The 16657-nt window shown below is 42.4% G+C and overlaps 3 protein-coding genes across 9 annotated transcripts in view; all 3 read left to right on the top strand.

Annotated features, from left to right (window-relative positions):
* Positions 1-1951: 1951 nt before the first annotated feature.
* LOC117385329 (C2 calcium-dependent domain-containing protein 4C-like) lies at positions 1952-3670 on the top strand. Its single transcript, XM_033982627.2, has 2 exons — positions 1952-2678; positions 2762-3670. Exons 1-2 carry the CDS (start codon positions 1971-1973, stop codon positions 3311-3313), a joined length of 1260 nt encoding a protein of 419 aa, XP_033838518.1. The 5' UTR covers positions 1952-1970; the 3' UTR covers positions 3314-3670.
* Positions 3671-4528: 858 nt separating this feature from the next.
* fem1a (fem-1 homolog a) lies at positions 4529-8483 on the top strand. Its single transcript, XM_033982626.2, has one exon. The coding sequence runs from the start codon at positions 4710-4712 to the stop codon at positions 6561-6563; it is 1854 nt and encodes a 617-aa protein (XP_033838517.1). The 5' UTR covers positions 4529-4709; the 3' UTR covers positions 6564-8483.
* Positions 8484-9654: 1171 nt separating this feature from the next.
* Positions 9655-16657, top strand: part of LOC117385326 (receptor-type tyrosine-protein phosphatase S-like) — a 71001-nt gene continuing 63998 nt past the window's right edge. For 5 of the 7 annotated variants that reach the window (XM_033982624.2, XM_033982623.2, XM_033982621.2 and 2 more), the window contains exon 1: positions 9661-9962. The gene's annotated coding sequence lies outside the window, so the exon portion shown is untranslated. Of the gene's footprint in view, positions 9963-16657 lie in introns of all 7 variants that reach the window. The other 2 variants (XM_033982619.2, XM_055228751.1) reach the window with 1 other exon arrangement.

The following is a 16657-nucleotide window of genomic DNA, read 5'->3' as shown; positions in this document are numbered from 1 at the left end:
TTACCACTGTACACTGGAGGTTTTCAGGGAAACAGTGGACAGCTGGATTCCTATCCGCCGAGCCTCTCCAGTCTAATGAGTCTGGATTTGGTAGCATCAAAACTTTTAATTATTTGGATTTGAAACTATAAATACAGATATTGCAAAATAATATGTATCCACAGAAAGTAGTAGTGGGGTGAGAGTGTATTTGTTGCTGGACCATTAAAACGTGGTCTGGTCCAAATGACTCCTACGAGATGGCTGCTCATACCATGACAAATCCACCTCCATCTTTTACACCTGGCAAGTCCCACTGGGCTGCAGGCTCCTTCTCCTTTTTCTTCTTCTTCACAATTGTTTTTCTTCTTCTCCTCCTTCATTCTTCTTCACTCTTGTTTTTCTTCTTCTTCTTCTTCTCCTTCATTCTTCTTCACAATTGTTTTTCTTCTTTTTCTTCTTCTCCTTCATTCTTCTTCACTCTTGTTTTTCTTCTTCTTCTTCTTCTCCTTCATTCTTCTTCACAATTGTTTTTCTTCTTTTGAGTCTTTTGGAGTTAAATCTGACAGTTACAACATCATAATACTCAAAAGTAGAATCTAATTTTGAATAGCTTAATCTAAAATTTGCAATAGCATAAAGTGAAATTTACAGTTGGTGACACATTCAGACTAAGTTACTGTGAAACTATTTGGTGCTGTGAAAGATTTTCCCATCGTCTTACTGTGACCTTACTGTGACCTTACTGTGAAATCAACTCAGTTATTCTTCAGTATGTTACTGTGAATTTGCATTTGAAAATGAAAAATTAAAATGTATTAATTAGGCAAAAGAGTTTTCCTTTAAGTCTCACAAGAGTATAAAGGTTTATGAATTGAACTATTGATAATAATAAACCAAAACAGAGAGCTAAAGGATACATGTTTTAATGAAATAATCTGCACATAGGTCTGTAAACATCAAAGCCGCCATTAAGGATTAGCCTAATGCCCTGTGCACTCTCTGTCATGACTTTGGAACCTGGAAATTGCAATTATTTTAGTTTGACGAAAATTACTTCGGAGTAGCCTCATTAAAACAGTTTAAGAAACATTTTCAAGATTGTCTTTGAACAAGGTCGACATTATTGGCCGTTTTTTAGCCTATTAAACTGATTGATTAGTTCATCATTCATGTATAGACTACAGAAATGAATTAACAACTTGAATCACTTCTAATAATACTTTAGTCTGTAATAAACCACACGTGAGCGTCAAATATAATCGTGACGTTTTCTTCAAGAATCAGTGAAGCGAGAGGAAGGAGCCTATAATTCCAACACTTTGTGGAGAGGAGAGAACTGCTTCAGTGGTGCGCACAGTTTGATGGTGGGGTAGATATTGCAGGAAGGTTACACAACATTCTCATTGGCTCAGAAGTCACAGACCTCATTATATAAAGCGAGTGTGCCTCATCTAGCAGGCAGCAGCCTTTTACCGCTGCCAAGCGCCCGGATCAGACTTGGAGTCGCACGAGCGGGAAAATACCTTTTACGCACAGCGCGCTTGGAGCGCTCAAGCAACAGTTTCTCAATCAACAGGTATGTGATCCAACTAACGACAGATTGTTTTACCATATTATTTCTTGTATGTTTTTGTTGTAGTTTTTTAGTTTATTAATTCCGGTTTATTCTTGAGATTAAAGAGACACCCGGTTCTAATTATAATGGCTTTATGAGGAGCTTTGCACCAGTCAGTTTACATCAAGTGTTTATTCTACAAGATGAGAACAATGAGCTCTTTAAAAGTTCCTTTTGAATCAAATCATGGTTACAACGCTAAACTACTTGCCATGTAAAAAAAGCTATGCTTTTAAGAGCCTCCTCAGTCAGGTCCGTCAATTTAGGAAATATTTTGTCTGTTGGCACTAGGTGCATGATTCATGTGAGTGACTTAAGTGAGGTGATGTTTTCTCTATTTCCATCGTTCAGTTTGGCTGCAGCTGTGTGTAACATGTGGCTCTTGGAGAAGCTGCGCAGCTCCGTGGAGAGCAGTGGAGCTCAGCAGACCCCTCAGACCACAGAGGCTATTCCTGTGGCTGTTTATGCCAATGTGCTAACCCCAGAGAAGATTCCAGACTTCTTCATCCCTCCCAAACTCATTTGTTGCCCTCCAGATGAGTCCCTGAGCCCTGAGCCTCAGCCCCGTGCCGCTCTGAGACCTTCCTCCTCAGATCACTCCATCTGCAGTCAGAGCCCCCGAGCCCGCAGCAGCCCACGCCTCTTTGGACGCAGTCTGCAGAAGTCTGCCAACCGCCACATCATCCAGATCGAGAGCGCGGACGAGCCAGGAGCCACAGACAAACCCTCAGCGCAGCCCAACACCAACGCAGACCCTCAGTCACAGACCGCCATGTCTCTGCCCTATGTCCCCAAGGCCCAGACCTCCTATGGCTTCTCCACCCTGGTGGAGTCGCCTCACACCCGGAGGAAAGAGAGCCTGTTCCACAGTGACCCCAGCAGCCCCCTCACCTCCCCTAACTCACAGAGGCGTTCCCAGGGTGGGACACTGCTGACCCCCGCTGACCCCAACCCCTACAGGTACTTCAGTGGAGGGGAGAGCGACACCTGCTCCTCTGCTGAATCCTCACCCTTCAACTCCCCTTTGCTGTCCCGCTCTGCATCTTTACTGCGCTCTATCACACAGGAGACACAAGCCAAGGTGGGGCGTTTTAACACATCTACAAGGTGTTGCTGAAGTTATTTATAAAGGTACTACTAAAATGCTCTGTTTTTTTCTCAAAGGTGTCTCGTGCTAAGCGCTCTCTGGCGCGCCACAGCTCCTTGTCCACAGATGAGTGCAGCTCTGCAGACAACAGCCCCAACATGCAAAGGCGTCGCACCCGCTGCCCTCCCTCCCCAGCCTTCAGAGGATCGAAGGGAGGGGGCTTGAGAGGCACCGCTGCCGACCTCCTACAGCGAGAACACACCATTAACCTGCACAAGGGGGGCACACTCCGCCTCAGCACACACTACGACCCTGAGGCATCCAGGTTGAGGGTGCGAGTCCTAGCAGCTGAGGCATTATACAACAGGGAGACTGATGTAAAGAGTATCAACTGCTGTGTGGCACTGTACCTTAACCCGGGCAAACAGCAGAAGCAGAGGAGCACTATAATCAAGAATAGCAGAAACCCGGTGTTTAATGAAGACTTCTTTTTTGATTCACTCCCACAAGCTCAGATCAAAAGTCTGGCCATGAAGGTGAAGGTTGTCAACAAAGGCACCAGTCTGAAGAGAGATGTGCTTTTAGGAGAGAGAGAGGTGTTGCTGAGTGAGCTGCTGGCAGGACTCTAGGGATTACCTGTCAAGACAACAGCTCTAAGACTTGACTTGTCCCTTTCCTCTCCAACTCCCTTGCAATATTCACAAGTGTAATATTGTGATGCCAAAAGTGTCCCTCCTTTGCTTCTCTACTGGAGACCGCTGCTCCTATATTACGTCCTGTTTTAGTTTTTAAACTATGCTGACCTGTTGCTTTGAATGTATTCCTCCAAACATGTTGCCTACCTATGATGTTTCTGTACCCCAAGCGTATTTATGCTGGCCTGTATCTTTGTATAAAACATAAAGACCAAATGTGTTTTTTGCACGTCTGTTTAAAATGCAGAAAGCCTCCATGTACTTGAACAATTTGATTATTACTTTTTTGAAATGGCATTTATTTTACTGTTGTGAGATGTTTTTGAATAAAACTATAATTATTTGCCAAAGATTTGTTCTTTGAAAGGAACAATTTGATTAAATTGTCGTTTTTACTAATACCATGAATTAAAAACAAGAGATTATAAATCACTTTGCTCATGTGGCTCAGCTTTGCCAACAAATTGGATTCTTGTTCCTCTGAGTTTGCTCCTTAACCTGTCATGTGCTTTTAAAGTGCATTACAATTTTAGATCTAAAAGCTCCATCAAAGATATGACAATAGAGGGGAAAACAGTTGCTAAAGTGTACATAAAGCAACAGGCAGCAGTTCCTCACAGAATGGCTCCACGGGTAAAACTGTCAATTCATCTAAAACAACTACTCCCTCTGCTGGTGATAAAGGTGCACTGACATTTCAAATACAGACTAAATAAAAACGAAACCAAATCGCAAAAGAAATGAGTAAATTACAAGTATTCATGAACATTATTTACATATTCCTAGGGCATTCATAAAGTGTGTAATTATGCAACTATAATGTGGTGATTTATTTAGCGTTTCTTAACTTTCAGTTTCTCAAATTTCTTAACCTCCAGTATGACTACGAGAAACTAAGGATTCGTCAGTCCACTGGATGGTGTTTTAAAAATATATACAGTACAGTCATCTCTGCCACGGACCGAGCGTGCACCTTCTTGAGGCATAACCCAATTATAACAAATGAGCCGACCAATCACCTGAACTGATATGTTTTCAACCGGACTGCATTGTGGGTAATGTAGTTTTGTAGGTGGTCACATATGTTCGTGCCAGTCTGACTTAAACTACAAATCCCATAATGCCTCACCGGAGAATCGTAAACATAGATCTGTCAAACAACACAAACGCCATCTTGACAGCAGCCTCAAAATGGCAGAAAGATGAGAGGCAGAAACAGAGCCTCGAGTCAGAACCCGTCTCTCGGCTTTTCACCTCCAAACTCGTCTGTCTTTCTGTGATCGAGTGGTTATGGGGTTGATGTCCAGCTCTGGAGCACTCCGTGTGTAAAATGGATATAACCACGGCGGTTTACAACGCTGCCAGAGATGGTAAGCTAAAACTTATCCAGAAGTTGCTGAGCAACAAAAGTCCAGAGGAACTAGAAGCTTTAGCCGAAGAGAAGACCCAAGGCGGGACGCCGCTGCTCATAGCGTCTCGGTACGGACACTTGGAGGTCGTGGACTACCTCATAGAGCACTGTAAAGCCAATGTGGAACTCGGGGGCTCTGTTAATTTTGACGGTGAGACTATTGAAGGGGCTCCTCCGCTCTGGGCGGCTTCTGCAGCGGGTCACCTTCCTGTGGTCAAAACGCTGCTGAAACACGGCGCTTCTGTCAATAATGCCACTTTAACTAACTCCACGCCACTTAGAGCCGCCTGTTTCGATGGACATCTGGAGATTGTCCGCTACCTGGTAGAGCACAGAGCCGACATGGAGGTGGCCAACCGCCATGGCCACACCTGCCTTATGATATCCTGCTACAAAGGCCATAAGGAGATCGCAAAGTTTCTTTTGGACAAAGGCGCTGACGTGAACCGCAAGAGCGTAAAAGGAAACACGGCACTTCATGACTGTGCAGAGTCCGGTAGTTTAGATATTATGAAAATGCTACTCAAGTGTAATGCTCGCATGGAGAGGGATGGCTACGGCATGACCCCACTACTGGCAGCCAGTGTCACGGGTCACACCAACATAGTGGAGTATTTGGCCCATCAGCCTCGCACCTCCAGAGAGGAGCGCATAGATGCTCTTGAACTACTTGGTGCTACTTTTGTGGACAAGAAACGTGATCTTCTGGGTGCTATGAAATACTGGAGGAGGGCCATGGAGCTGAGGAAGCCAGGTGATAAAGCCTCTTCTCTGGCGAAACCCCCTCCTGGACCCCCTATCCCTGCCTATGGCTGCGCTCAGGAAGTAAACACTGCCGAGGAGCTGGAGGCTCTGATCACGGATCCAGATGAAATGAGGATGCAAGCTTTACTAGTCCGAGAACGCATCCTTGGCCCCTCCCATCCAGACACTTCCTACTACATTCGTTACAGGGGGGCAGTGTATGCGGACTCAGGTAATTTTGAACGCTGCATAAGTCTGTGGAAGTATGCTCTGGACATGCAGCAAAGCAACTTAGACCCCCTCAGCCCCATGACTGCCTCCAGCTTCCTCTCTTTTGCAGAACTGTTTTCCTTTGTGCTTCAGGACCGCGCTAAAGGCACTTTGTCTACACGAGTCACTTTTCATGACCTGATGACAGTCCTTGGGAAAAGTGTCAGAGAGGTAGAAAGAGCTATTGCACAGAGAGATAACCCCCCAGAGGCACCTCAGTTCACCAAAGCCTTGTCCATCATCCTTCACCTCATCTTTCTGCTGGAGAAACTAGATTGCACACCAGAGCAGGAGCACCAGAAGAAGCACACAGTGTATCGCCTGCTCAAACTCAACCCCAGAGGGCGGAGTGGCTTCACACCCCTACACATGGCGGTGGACAAGGACACCACCTCAGTGGGCAGATACCCTGTGGGCCGCTTCCCCTCACAGGCTGTGGCCTCTCTGCTGCTGGAGTGTGGTGCGGACGTGGATTCACGAGACTGTGACAACAACACACCTCTGCACATTGCAGCTGCAAATGGCTGTCCGGAGATCATGGCTCAACTCATGAAAGCAGGGGCCCACTTTGATGCCACAAACGCCCAGAGGAAAACGGCCTATGAACTGTTAGATGAGCAGAGCAGCGGACATCCAGCACTTTACCCTCTGAACTATGTGACCCTGCAGTGCCTGGCGGCACAGGCTGTGGAGCGGCACAGACTGCCATACAGAGGACTCATCTCTGAGGAGATGGAGGCCTTCATCGAGCTCCACTGACTGTGCTCTGCTCCAGCATTGCGCCTGCACTTGTGCACAGTATCAAACCAGAGCATAGCAATAAGCTCCCCTTCTGAGCTAACCTGTGTGACTAATTCGCCTGCTTTTTGCTTTATAAAGTCTCTAAATGAAAACATCTTTTGGTTGGTCTACAGTTGGTTTGGAGAAGACTGGACTAGTGAACGCGTTTAAACTTGTTAAGAACTTGCCTGGTAATGAGCATGAACTTAAAATCTTTAAGACCTAAATATGCTGAAAGCTTTTTTTTCATAGTGTTATTTGCTATGAAAATGTTTTGGAAGAGCTCCTGTGCCAAATGTAGAGAACAAGGTTTGATCCTAACAGACAAATACATTTTAATGGGGATTTGAAGCTATTTTGAACTGCAGGTGATGCCCATTGTGTGATAAGATTAGACTGTCTTTGATTAGAGGCTGTGATATCTGTATAGTAAAGCACCATTGTTAGCTGAAGCCCCGGCGTGTACAGACTTCTATGCAGGTTGATAATCCAATCAAAGGTAACACAAAAAATCCACTCAACAAACAGCTTGCAACAGGATTATTGTTTGGTTCAAATGCTTTTCCTGACATGACCATGTTCTAAAGTGGAATGATCCTTTTACTATAAATTGGTTTATGTATAATATATTTACAAGATAAATTTTTCACATCTATTTTTCTCGAGTTGGCCAGTTTGAATGTGGTCTTAGTGTGCCTACATCTGTACTGTTGTTGACATCACTGAAGCCAAATGTTCTCCTATAAATGTGCTTTTGGTCTTGTCTGCTCTACACAACAGTGTGAGATTAAGGGACATGGATTAGCCACATTTCTGAAATGTGTTACATTTCCCCATAATTCCTAGATACTGTCCACACGAATGTATTGGGTGGGTTTATCTGTCATAGTTTCATTTTAGTCTTATTTTTATTAGTATCTCTTTTGTTGATCTTGGGTTATCATGGAGGAATTGCTGGGTGTGAAATTGCAAAACACAGTATTCAAAATGACTGTACATTTAGGTGACAAACTAATGATGCCTTTCTTTCTCAACTGGTTTATTTAACAGATGATAACCCAAGAATAGAGTATCTGAGATACTTGAATAAAATTCAGTATCCCGACAGTCTGGGTGACTTATTTTCACGAGTTGCATGTATTGGAACTTAAGCTGTTCCACACTTCTTAAAAATTCTATATTGAGCTTTTAGAATTGTGTTGTCTGATTTCACTTGGAGAGTGTTAATTTTCTATTTTCATTCAAAATTGTTATCCTGCTATAACAGCATTAGCAGTAGCATATGCCAGTGGGCTTTCCTCTGCTCGCCTATGTGCGAGGATGCCAAAATAAAACATAACAGAAATCTGATCTTTCCAAGTTGTGAACTCTTAAAGTATAAATAGCGTCCAATTAACGTCACTGCTTCGGGGCAGTGCTAGAGACAGGGCTCTTACTCGGCTAATTTTAGGGATCTTTTGCCCTAGCTTCAATTCTGAAAATGGGAATACTGTAATGCTATACAGTCAGGCAGGTCACGAGGTTAGCAGCCAAGATTGTGGCCTATGACAACAGAGGCATTATCGTAACATCATTCCTAAGTTCCTAAGATAAGTTTTCATAACCTCAGACATTTTATTACTACTGCATTTAAACTACAATTACCCTGGTCTAGTCAGGAAGCCCCAGATGGTTAATGACATTTTGATGATCATTTCTGTGCTCTATTGAGTATATACAATACATTTGTTGACCCACCAAAAGGCAACCTTTGACATCTTCTTTCAAATTGGTGAGAAATTGCTGTAATTGAGACATTCAAGTCAAAATGTATATATATTGACACATGAAGTGGGGCTTTACAAAGGTCAATAGGTCAAAGCACTGGCATTGTTCAGAAGACACAAAAGATTTATGTTCACAAGCCGCCAGCAGTACCTCATGCCCCCACTAGATGGCACTGGTAACAAAGAGTCACACTGTAAACCTTTGTTCCTGAAGCCGAAAGACAAAGTGTTTGCTGTATTTGCATATTCTTAATGTGACACAGATGTGGGCTATATATGATGTCACTCTGTTAGACGACAGGCTGAAATCTGAGTCTGACAGTTGTACTGAACTGAACCAAATGGTGAAATAAGAACGCTTCATAGACTGAATTTCTGACTGGGTATAGCACAGCATTAAACATCCTAAAGCACTGTACCACCCTTCTCCAACACCTTACGCACAGCTCTATTCTGTTAGTGCGCCCTTTTGCCATAGTGTGACCCATAGACAGCACAGATTACCCTCCACCTACTGTCAAACACTGTGCTCATTTTGTCACTTTTTCACCAGAAAAGGCATGTCTCATTTAATAGGCCTGTATTTTAGAACACAAATACATTTACAGTCGTCAGGGCTATAGTCCTTCATGCATCCATTTGATTTAATATTGCATCCAGTCGACCTTGGTTGGAGCGTTTGTTGAGAGACACGTCTGAGCTGGCCTTCACAGTGGCATCTACACGGAGCGCATCAAACCTAAAATCAAATATTAATTCATAACAGCATGGCCTATAGCGTATTCGTTCACATAATGTAACAAATGTCTAAATATTAAAATCACCTCCTGTGTGCTGTTGTCCTCAGCTCTACCTTTTCTTGTGCAATAATAGACTACCGCCCACAACATTCACTGCAATTTTGAACGCATTTAGTTAGGGACTTCTGAACTTCTGAAGCAGACATGGGACTCTGTAACTCTGTATTCCCGCCAACAGCTATAATTAGGCACTACATTATGGGAATCTACAAGGTTTCACGGTGCTTATCTTCCCTGTTTGCCCCATGGGTGCTCAGAGTTTGGTTTGGAGAACTAAAATCAAGCCAATACAAGACCTGCTGTAAACCAGAGTGGGAGGAGGACGGAGGGGAAGGGGGTGTAATGGGGGCAATAGGGGTGATGGGGGATACGGTTGCTATTGGAGATCAGCGCCTGCATCACGTCATGGCAACTGGGAGGGGGGAGGAGCGGAGGAGAGAGGAGAGGAGAGAGAGAGAGAGAGAGAGAGAGAGCAGGAGGAGGGCGGCAAGGAAGGATACAAGGCAGGGAGTATCAATGACATCAACTGGCTGGATGTGAGGCCGTCCGACCGGCGATGAGCTCCTGACAAAACCCGACCAAGGAACAGCAGAAGCCGAAGGAGCTCTTTCCAAATTTCCCGCAACAAAAGGCCGAGTGTTGGATGCAGCCTCCAGCCCACAAAAAGGCTGACACGTTTTGTCCGAGGAAGCCCCTGCCTGGATTACATTCCGCTTTCGCCTCGCCGTTTCCGATGAAGAATCTCTCTGCTGCAAATCCACCCACATGCATCTAGCAGACAGAGACGAAGACACAGGAGCACTCCATACCAGGTAACACAAATATATTCATAAACTGTGCGTAAAAAAGGCACGCACCCCACCCTGATGTAGCGTTTTGCACCTGTCGGGTTTACCTTTAGAAAAAGTACCTCGCCAAAGAAGCATGTTAGCCTGTGTAAGGAGCTTTAGCGCGCTTCTCTTGGGACTTTCTGGGATATTTTTGGGTCTGATCATTTCTGGAGCTGCTGTTTTATGCATGTTGGCAGGTTGGTAACAGCGCTGTGAGAGTGCGCGTCCGTCTTCAACCCCCACCTTTGACTGTGCTGGCTGGGCTGCATGGGCTGCATGGGCTACCTGGGCACGCTGCTGGAGCCTTTGTTCATTATCCACTCGATGGAAGTGGCTTGTGCTGATGGCAAAATGAAAGGTTGCCAGGGAACACTTGGCTTTCTCGAGTCCAAAGAATGCAAAACTTGACAAAAGGCTTTGGCACGTTTTTATGCAAATGATATGGACACTCGTTTGGTTACAATATATACACATGTTCAAGCTTTTTAATAACAGAAAGGCAGCATGGGAAATGGCTACTGAAAGCACAGGGGCAAAGCGCGTAAACTTTTGGAGACAATAGATGGCTTCTGCATCTGGCACTGTTAAACAAGCCCATCTGCACACATGGCGTTTTGTTCCGCATAGATAGGCGTCTCATACGTCTATAATTACGCACAGTAACACTTCATAATAATAGGTTAACTCATGCATATACAGAGCCCTATGCTTTTTAACTCTACGCCTATTCAATGACACTATATTCCCAGGGCTATTCTTCCATTATATAGGTCATCATCATGTCAAATACAGCAGACCTACTTCTCTTTTCACAAACTGGAAATTGTGTCCACAAATGATATCAATCAAGTGCTACATTGTACTTAAAATACATATAATAAGTAGTACATTAATGCAAGTGTCATTCATTTAAAAGAGTCACCACCATAATATATTTGACACAGAAATAACCTTTATATTGTAACAATGCTCTGGTCCTCCTCCATTTCACCAAACACATTTTTCTACAGCTCTAAATCAGGATTACCAAAGCAAAGATGAACATTGTCACCAACTGTAGTTCTTGATCATAACTACAAGTTTATTCCATTTTTCCAAACGGGAATTGTGGTTTCATGTTTCAAAGTGTACTTTTTGCTTTCTCACATCCCCCACTCACAGAATCACTCATGCACAGACTACCTTAAATAGCATTTTGCCAGAGTTCAAATACAGGCCTCTAAGCTCCCTCTTATTCCTCGTGTATGATCCATGAATATTTCTGGTGACGTCTTCTCCCAGTGGTTTTGGTTTCACGTCAAAAGCCCCATTTGAAGACTTCTTCTTGGAGTGTAGCATTATAACTGACTCCTACACTTTTTCCTGTAGGCCTAGATTTTGTGAAGATTTCTGGGTAAATCTTAGCATACCAGTCAAAAAAGGTGAAAGTCAATTTAACTTAAATGCAGCGAGCGTAGCCACCTGTACCACCAGCAGACAGAATGTTTGTTGTTGTTGAGGCATTGATATTAATTGACCTTTTCAAAACCGTCCAAACAGTAAGCTTTTGTCTGGCCTGAGCATCTAAGGGCTATTTATACAAAGGATGGAGAAAGTGCAACACAGGAATGCAAAATGAACTCCTTAAGGCTCTCTGCAATATCATCCAAATACAGGAGTAAACAATGGAAATGTAATGCTTCTGCTTCAAAATGGGCTGATTTCAGTGTTTTAAAGGTGCATTTGTTTAAGCAAGAGGCCTCTTGAGATAGACCAGGAACTGTTTACATATAATAGCACAAATGTCCCCATCAGTTAACATACATATACATTAGCTGCATATTAATGTATGAAAACAAGCTGGTCTTTATGAGAATCCCTTATAGCACAAGGCCTGAGATTCACAGTGAATGCAATTTACATAAAGTAAATAGAATTAAAACAGGTTGTATAACATGTGCTGGTGGATCTATGCATTCTTGTTTAAAGAATAATTTCATGGTGTTCATTTGTATTTGTATGGATCTTTCCATGAAACCGTGTTTCTAAATTTGCTTTTCCAGCATGTCTCTAAAAAATGATTTTCAGAAACCATAACATCTGTTTTTGGTGTAGAATTTCAATGAACATTATAGGTTATAATTTTAGAAGATGATTTGTTGTTTGAAAACACACAAGTCAAACATGCACAGGCATGGTTGCAAAGAGTCTGAAGAGTGATCATAACAAGAACGTTAAAACAAACAGCTAAGCAATTGCCTAGCTAATAAAGAGGTGTAAATTGCTACTTATAACCTCTACATGATTATTTTCCTTATCTTTCTCATAACATTCTTTGTTCTCCTAAGCTGAGTCATAAAATGCCAGATGAAGCCACATCTTTAAGCATTCATTATTTTGACCATATGTATATCTGTGTGCACGTGCAGCTGTCCCCTCCATACAGGCGGGGATGAGTGAAGCTTCAAAGATGGTTGTGACTTGACTGATGCCCTTCTCCAGATGAATCAGAGATTGTGATGTGTCAGCAGGGATGAATAATGCACACTGCTTCAGTCCTTCTCCTCCTCCGTCCTCTGTCTCCTCCTCTTGTCTCCAGCTATTTGCCTGTCTTTTCATCAGCACTGCCACATCTGAAGACACCCACTCCACCCTTCTCCTCTCCTATCCCTCCCTCTTTCTTTTTCTCTTGAAAAAAGGGCATGGCTTTCCCTTTGCTGCTGCCAGGGCTGTCCTCTGGTCAACCTCACACTCCTCTGCTCTGACATCAAACTAATTTTTCTCCAAATGAAAAATATATTTCACTTCGCCACACATTACTTCTGACATTACTTTTGAAAATGTCTCACTACTATGGCACATGGCTCATTATTCAATCACAGACAAGGAAGTGGTGCCATTGACTTGTGTTGACAGATACACCCCTGACTGACAAGAATGATTAGGAGAGGTGTACTGAGTGACAAGATGGCTGACGATGCTAAAAGACAAACTGCGTGATCAGAACTCAGAGGGTGAGAGTGGGCATCCTCCTCTTTGAAGTGCATGAAGCTGTCCGCTAGCCAATGTTCAAAGTATTCTTTTCACTTCGCTTCAAGCCAGTCCTCCTGTGTGTTATCAAGCTTGCAGTTTAAATTTTGCATAGAAAGTTGGAGACATGCATATGGACTGGACTCGAGCCAAAGTTGAAGGTACGGTACAAGCACAGGCAGAATTCAAATTATTAAAAATAATCAAAGTAGGGCTGAACTATATGCGAAAAACAATGTTTCCGATTTAGAGAATTCTGCTCAGAGTTCACATTTTATATGCATCTAGAAGAATTATCAGAAAGACAAGGAAATATGAACTCACAAGCTAATACAAGAATCACATTTCAGAACATATTTGTATAGATCCACACTATAAATATAGCAGTTTTCATGCAGGATAAGATGGGGTATTTTGTTGTTTGTGGTGGAAACTATGCTTGTGATTTTGAAATTTGCTAATAGCATCCATTCATGTTGTGATTTTGATTTGATTGTGATTCATCTTTCAACCTTAATTCATGTGATTTAATTTAAGGGTAAATGCTTTAAACTGCTACGTATATCTTCAGTTGGATCTGGTCTAACTCTGCCGAAAACATTCTTGCATCCAGACAAATAGTTAGAGATCTACTTTTCTTACTGTCAAAAAAAGAAGGGAGCCGGTTCCACCCACCACCGTGTTCTGGGTGCTCTGCTGCAGTCAGTGTCCACACAAAAAAAAAAAAAAGACAAGGTTACTTTTCACCTCCACATGGCAGTTAATGAAAAATAACTGCACGGTTTGATTAGATTTGATCTACTCAGATGTTACCATGGCAGGGCAGAAATGCAGCATCAAGGGTGGATAAGCGACGATCTCACAGTTTGAAAAGGTTTAATGGTGGCATGTTGTCCCCTGTTATGATGTTGTGTTTTGTGCAGGTGGCTGACACAATCCATGTTTGGTTTTGGCGTTTCATGATTACTCTGTCTCCACTTGGGCTGAAGGATGCCATCACCAGCGCACTATTTGTGTGAGTGAGTGAGAATAATGGGCAGTCATTGGGGGAAAGCATGCGTGCGTGAGCCTGTTCCCCTTGACAAGCATTTTGTCTCTCCCTTTACTGTGACACTTGCCGATTTTTGGCAATGACACTAAGGACAAATGCAGTTTTTCTAGCCCATTACGCTGACTTTCAATTCTATTCACAACTTTACTGCCCCTCAAGGAGAGATTCATCCGGCGTCGCAAATCCCATCTCCATCCTCACATCATGGGCAGGCCCGGTGACAGGCTCGGGCTTGTCCATGGCTGTGTGGTACGGAAATGCAATTCGCTGAAGTATTTGTCTTCAGTGGTGGATATTGTTGACAGCATTAAAATAGCCCAGTACCTTTTTGCCTTTCCAAAATTAATTGTTTGCTTTGCAGTTCCTAGCCTTGATGGTGAAAGTATTTTGCTTGCTGCAGTGTTAGATCAGTACAACAAACCAAATAAAGCTGATGTTTTTTTTTGACGTACTTTTTTTTTTTTTTAACTTCTGCTGTAGTAGTATTATTCCAAGCTATAAACTGCAATTTCACAATTGTTGTTATTAGCACTATATATCTATATTTTGTTTGTGCCAGGATATTGATGCTGAATAAAGCATGAGTTTCCCTCTCAGGAAAAATACACATCTAAAAATGAATTCCTTTGCATCTTCTTTAATACCTGTCTTTGTGTAGCTGTGATATTCTTAGTCAACACGTGTTATGATATAAGTGCCTCTTCTTCCACTAGTGTACATGCTGATATTTGCCCTTCTCTTAACCGTGAGCATATAGGTTGTATACTGAGGCAGTGTTCATGGTTATGTTGCATGGTGATTTCAGAGCTGCAGGCACATGTTGTGTGGAGATAATGAGCTCTCGGCGGACACATACCTGAGTCATGTGACCAGGCCTGACAGGTGATACCATGGCAGCACAATGCACAGGAGTCTGCTGTCTGATCAGCAAACACAACACCATTCTCAAGGAAATTAATTAGCACCTCCCATTGAGACCAGGGTTGCTCACATAAAGCAAAAATAAACAAGGAGGATGTGTAAACTAAAATGACTGGAAGTTATGGATAGTTATATATGGATGGTTTATTTATTTAGAATTATAATGTGTGCATAATGTGAAAAAAAAAAATCTTTAAGGATAATTTTGAAAATGGTATTACTTCTGAAAAAGAAGGATTTATGAAATGCTACTTTATGGTGCAAAGGAGTAGATCTGATGCAAGCTAAACATTTTTAATATATGTCATTTGAAGGTAGTCCAAGCTGTTAGGACAGCTTTCAGATTGCTTCCAATACAAACCTATGTTAATGGGTGTTTGACTAAAGGTTGCCAGGTCCTTGCTTGGCTGTCACTGGTCCCTTGTGTAGTTGTTCATTGGGAAAGGTGTAAGGTGTTTTGCTGCCTCTTTGTTTCCTTTGCAGTATTGCAAAAATACCTTTTATTTACAGTGTTCGACAACAACACACACTTTTGGCAGTCTATCTTGAGGTTAGAATCATAAAGGTGTGATATTCAACAAGCTTTTGAACAGTCCAAAAACAACACAATGTCTTAGAACATAAGTAATTATGTGGCATTAATCGTTTTGCACTCTTTTTTAAAAAAACATCTTTGTTCAGTAACTCTAAATTAGTTTCATATGTCTGATATTCTGTCTACAAAGAGAACCTATCTTTTATGCACTACACATTATTCTTTTGGGGGGTATTTAGTATTAAACTATAACATATGTAGATCACTGTATGACTGTTGGGTAGAAAATGGTTAATTGCCTTCCTGTTACAAGCTGAAGAACTGCTAGGCCCCGCCTCTTCATAATGACATTTCACTGTACTGAGCTGCAGATTGTTATTGTGGAAAAAAGCTACATCACACTACTAAACTCTACATGCACAACCCAGAGTCTGACTTTTTTTTTTTTTTTTTTTAAATGCTCACAAGTAAGTAAGAGTGGGGATTGGGGGTAGGTAAGAACAGAAATTTTCTGAACCTCGAATGCAGGACAAAGCAGGATTACTCAAACAGGCGTGAACCAATTGAAATACAACTTGAAGTATAAGCTTATGGTGAGGAATGCTGTTCTAACATGATTAAAAGCTCACAAGTCAATTTTTCACAATATGTCCTCTTTAAGATTAGAGCTTTTGTCACTGTCACTAACCACTGTTGGATACAATATTAATTTTGTTTTCCAGTCTAAAAAGCTTTATCCCTGATCAGTATTTTCAAGACTGAGTTCCAGTATGTGCATTATTCCTGCGTGAAGACTTCCACCATACATACTTCTCTTCTTTTAGTCTTCACCTTGTAATTCAGTTTTCACTCAAAAGCGGTGATTTGCAAAAGGCAGGGGGTAAAAATGGCACATCTCATTAATGAAGTCTGGACTGAAATCTGAAGATGGCATGGTATGATGGTGATGCTGACGTCTGGTGAGATGAAGGTGTGCGGCGTTGTCAGGGAGCTGTGGTCCTGCTGCACAAGAAGCCAGCTAATTGGCTGCTACATGACAGTGTGAGACTTTGTGCGCTTACAATATACATGTGTGTTTTCTGGTTATTAAAGACCTGGAATCAACTGTTTTGTTCAGTAGACACATAACCATCCAGAAATAGGCACAGAATTACAGATGGG

This window comes from Periophthalmus magnuspinnatus, chromosome 17 (assembly GCF_009829125.3).
Source record: "Periophthalmus magnuspinnatus isolate fPerMag1 chromosome 17, fPerMag1.2.pri, whole genome shotgun sequence".
Lineage (NCBI taxonomy): Eukaryota > Metazoa > Chordata > Actinopteri > Gobiiformes > Gobiidae > Periophthalmus > Periophthalmus magnuspinnatus.
This window is presented reverse-complemented; position numbering and strand designations above follow the sequence as displayed.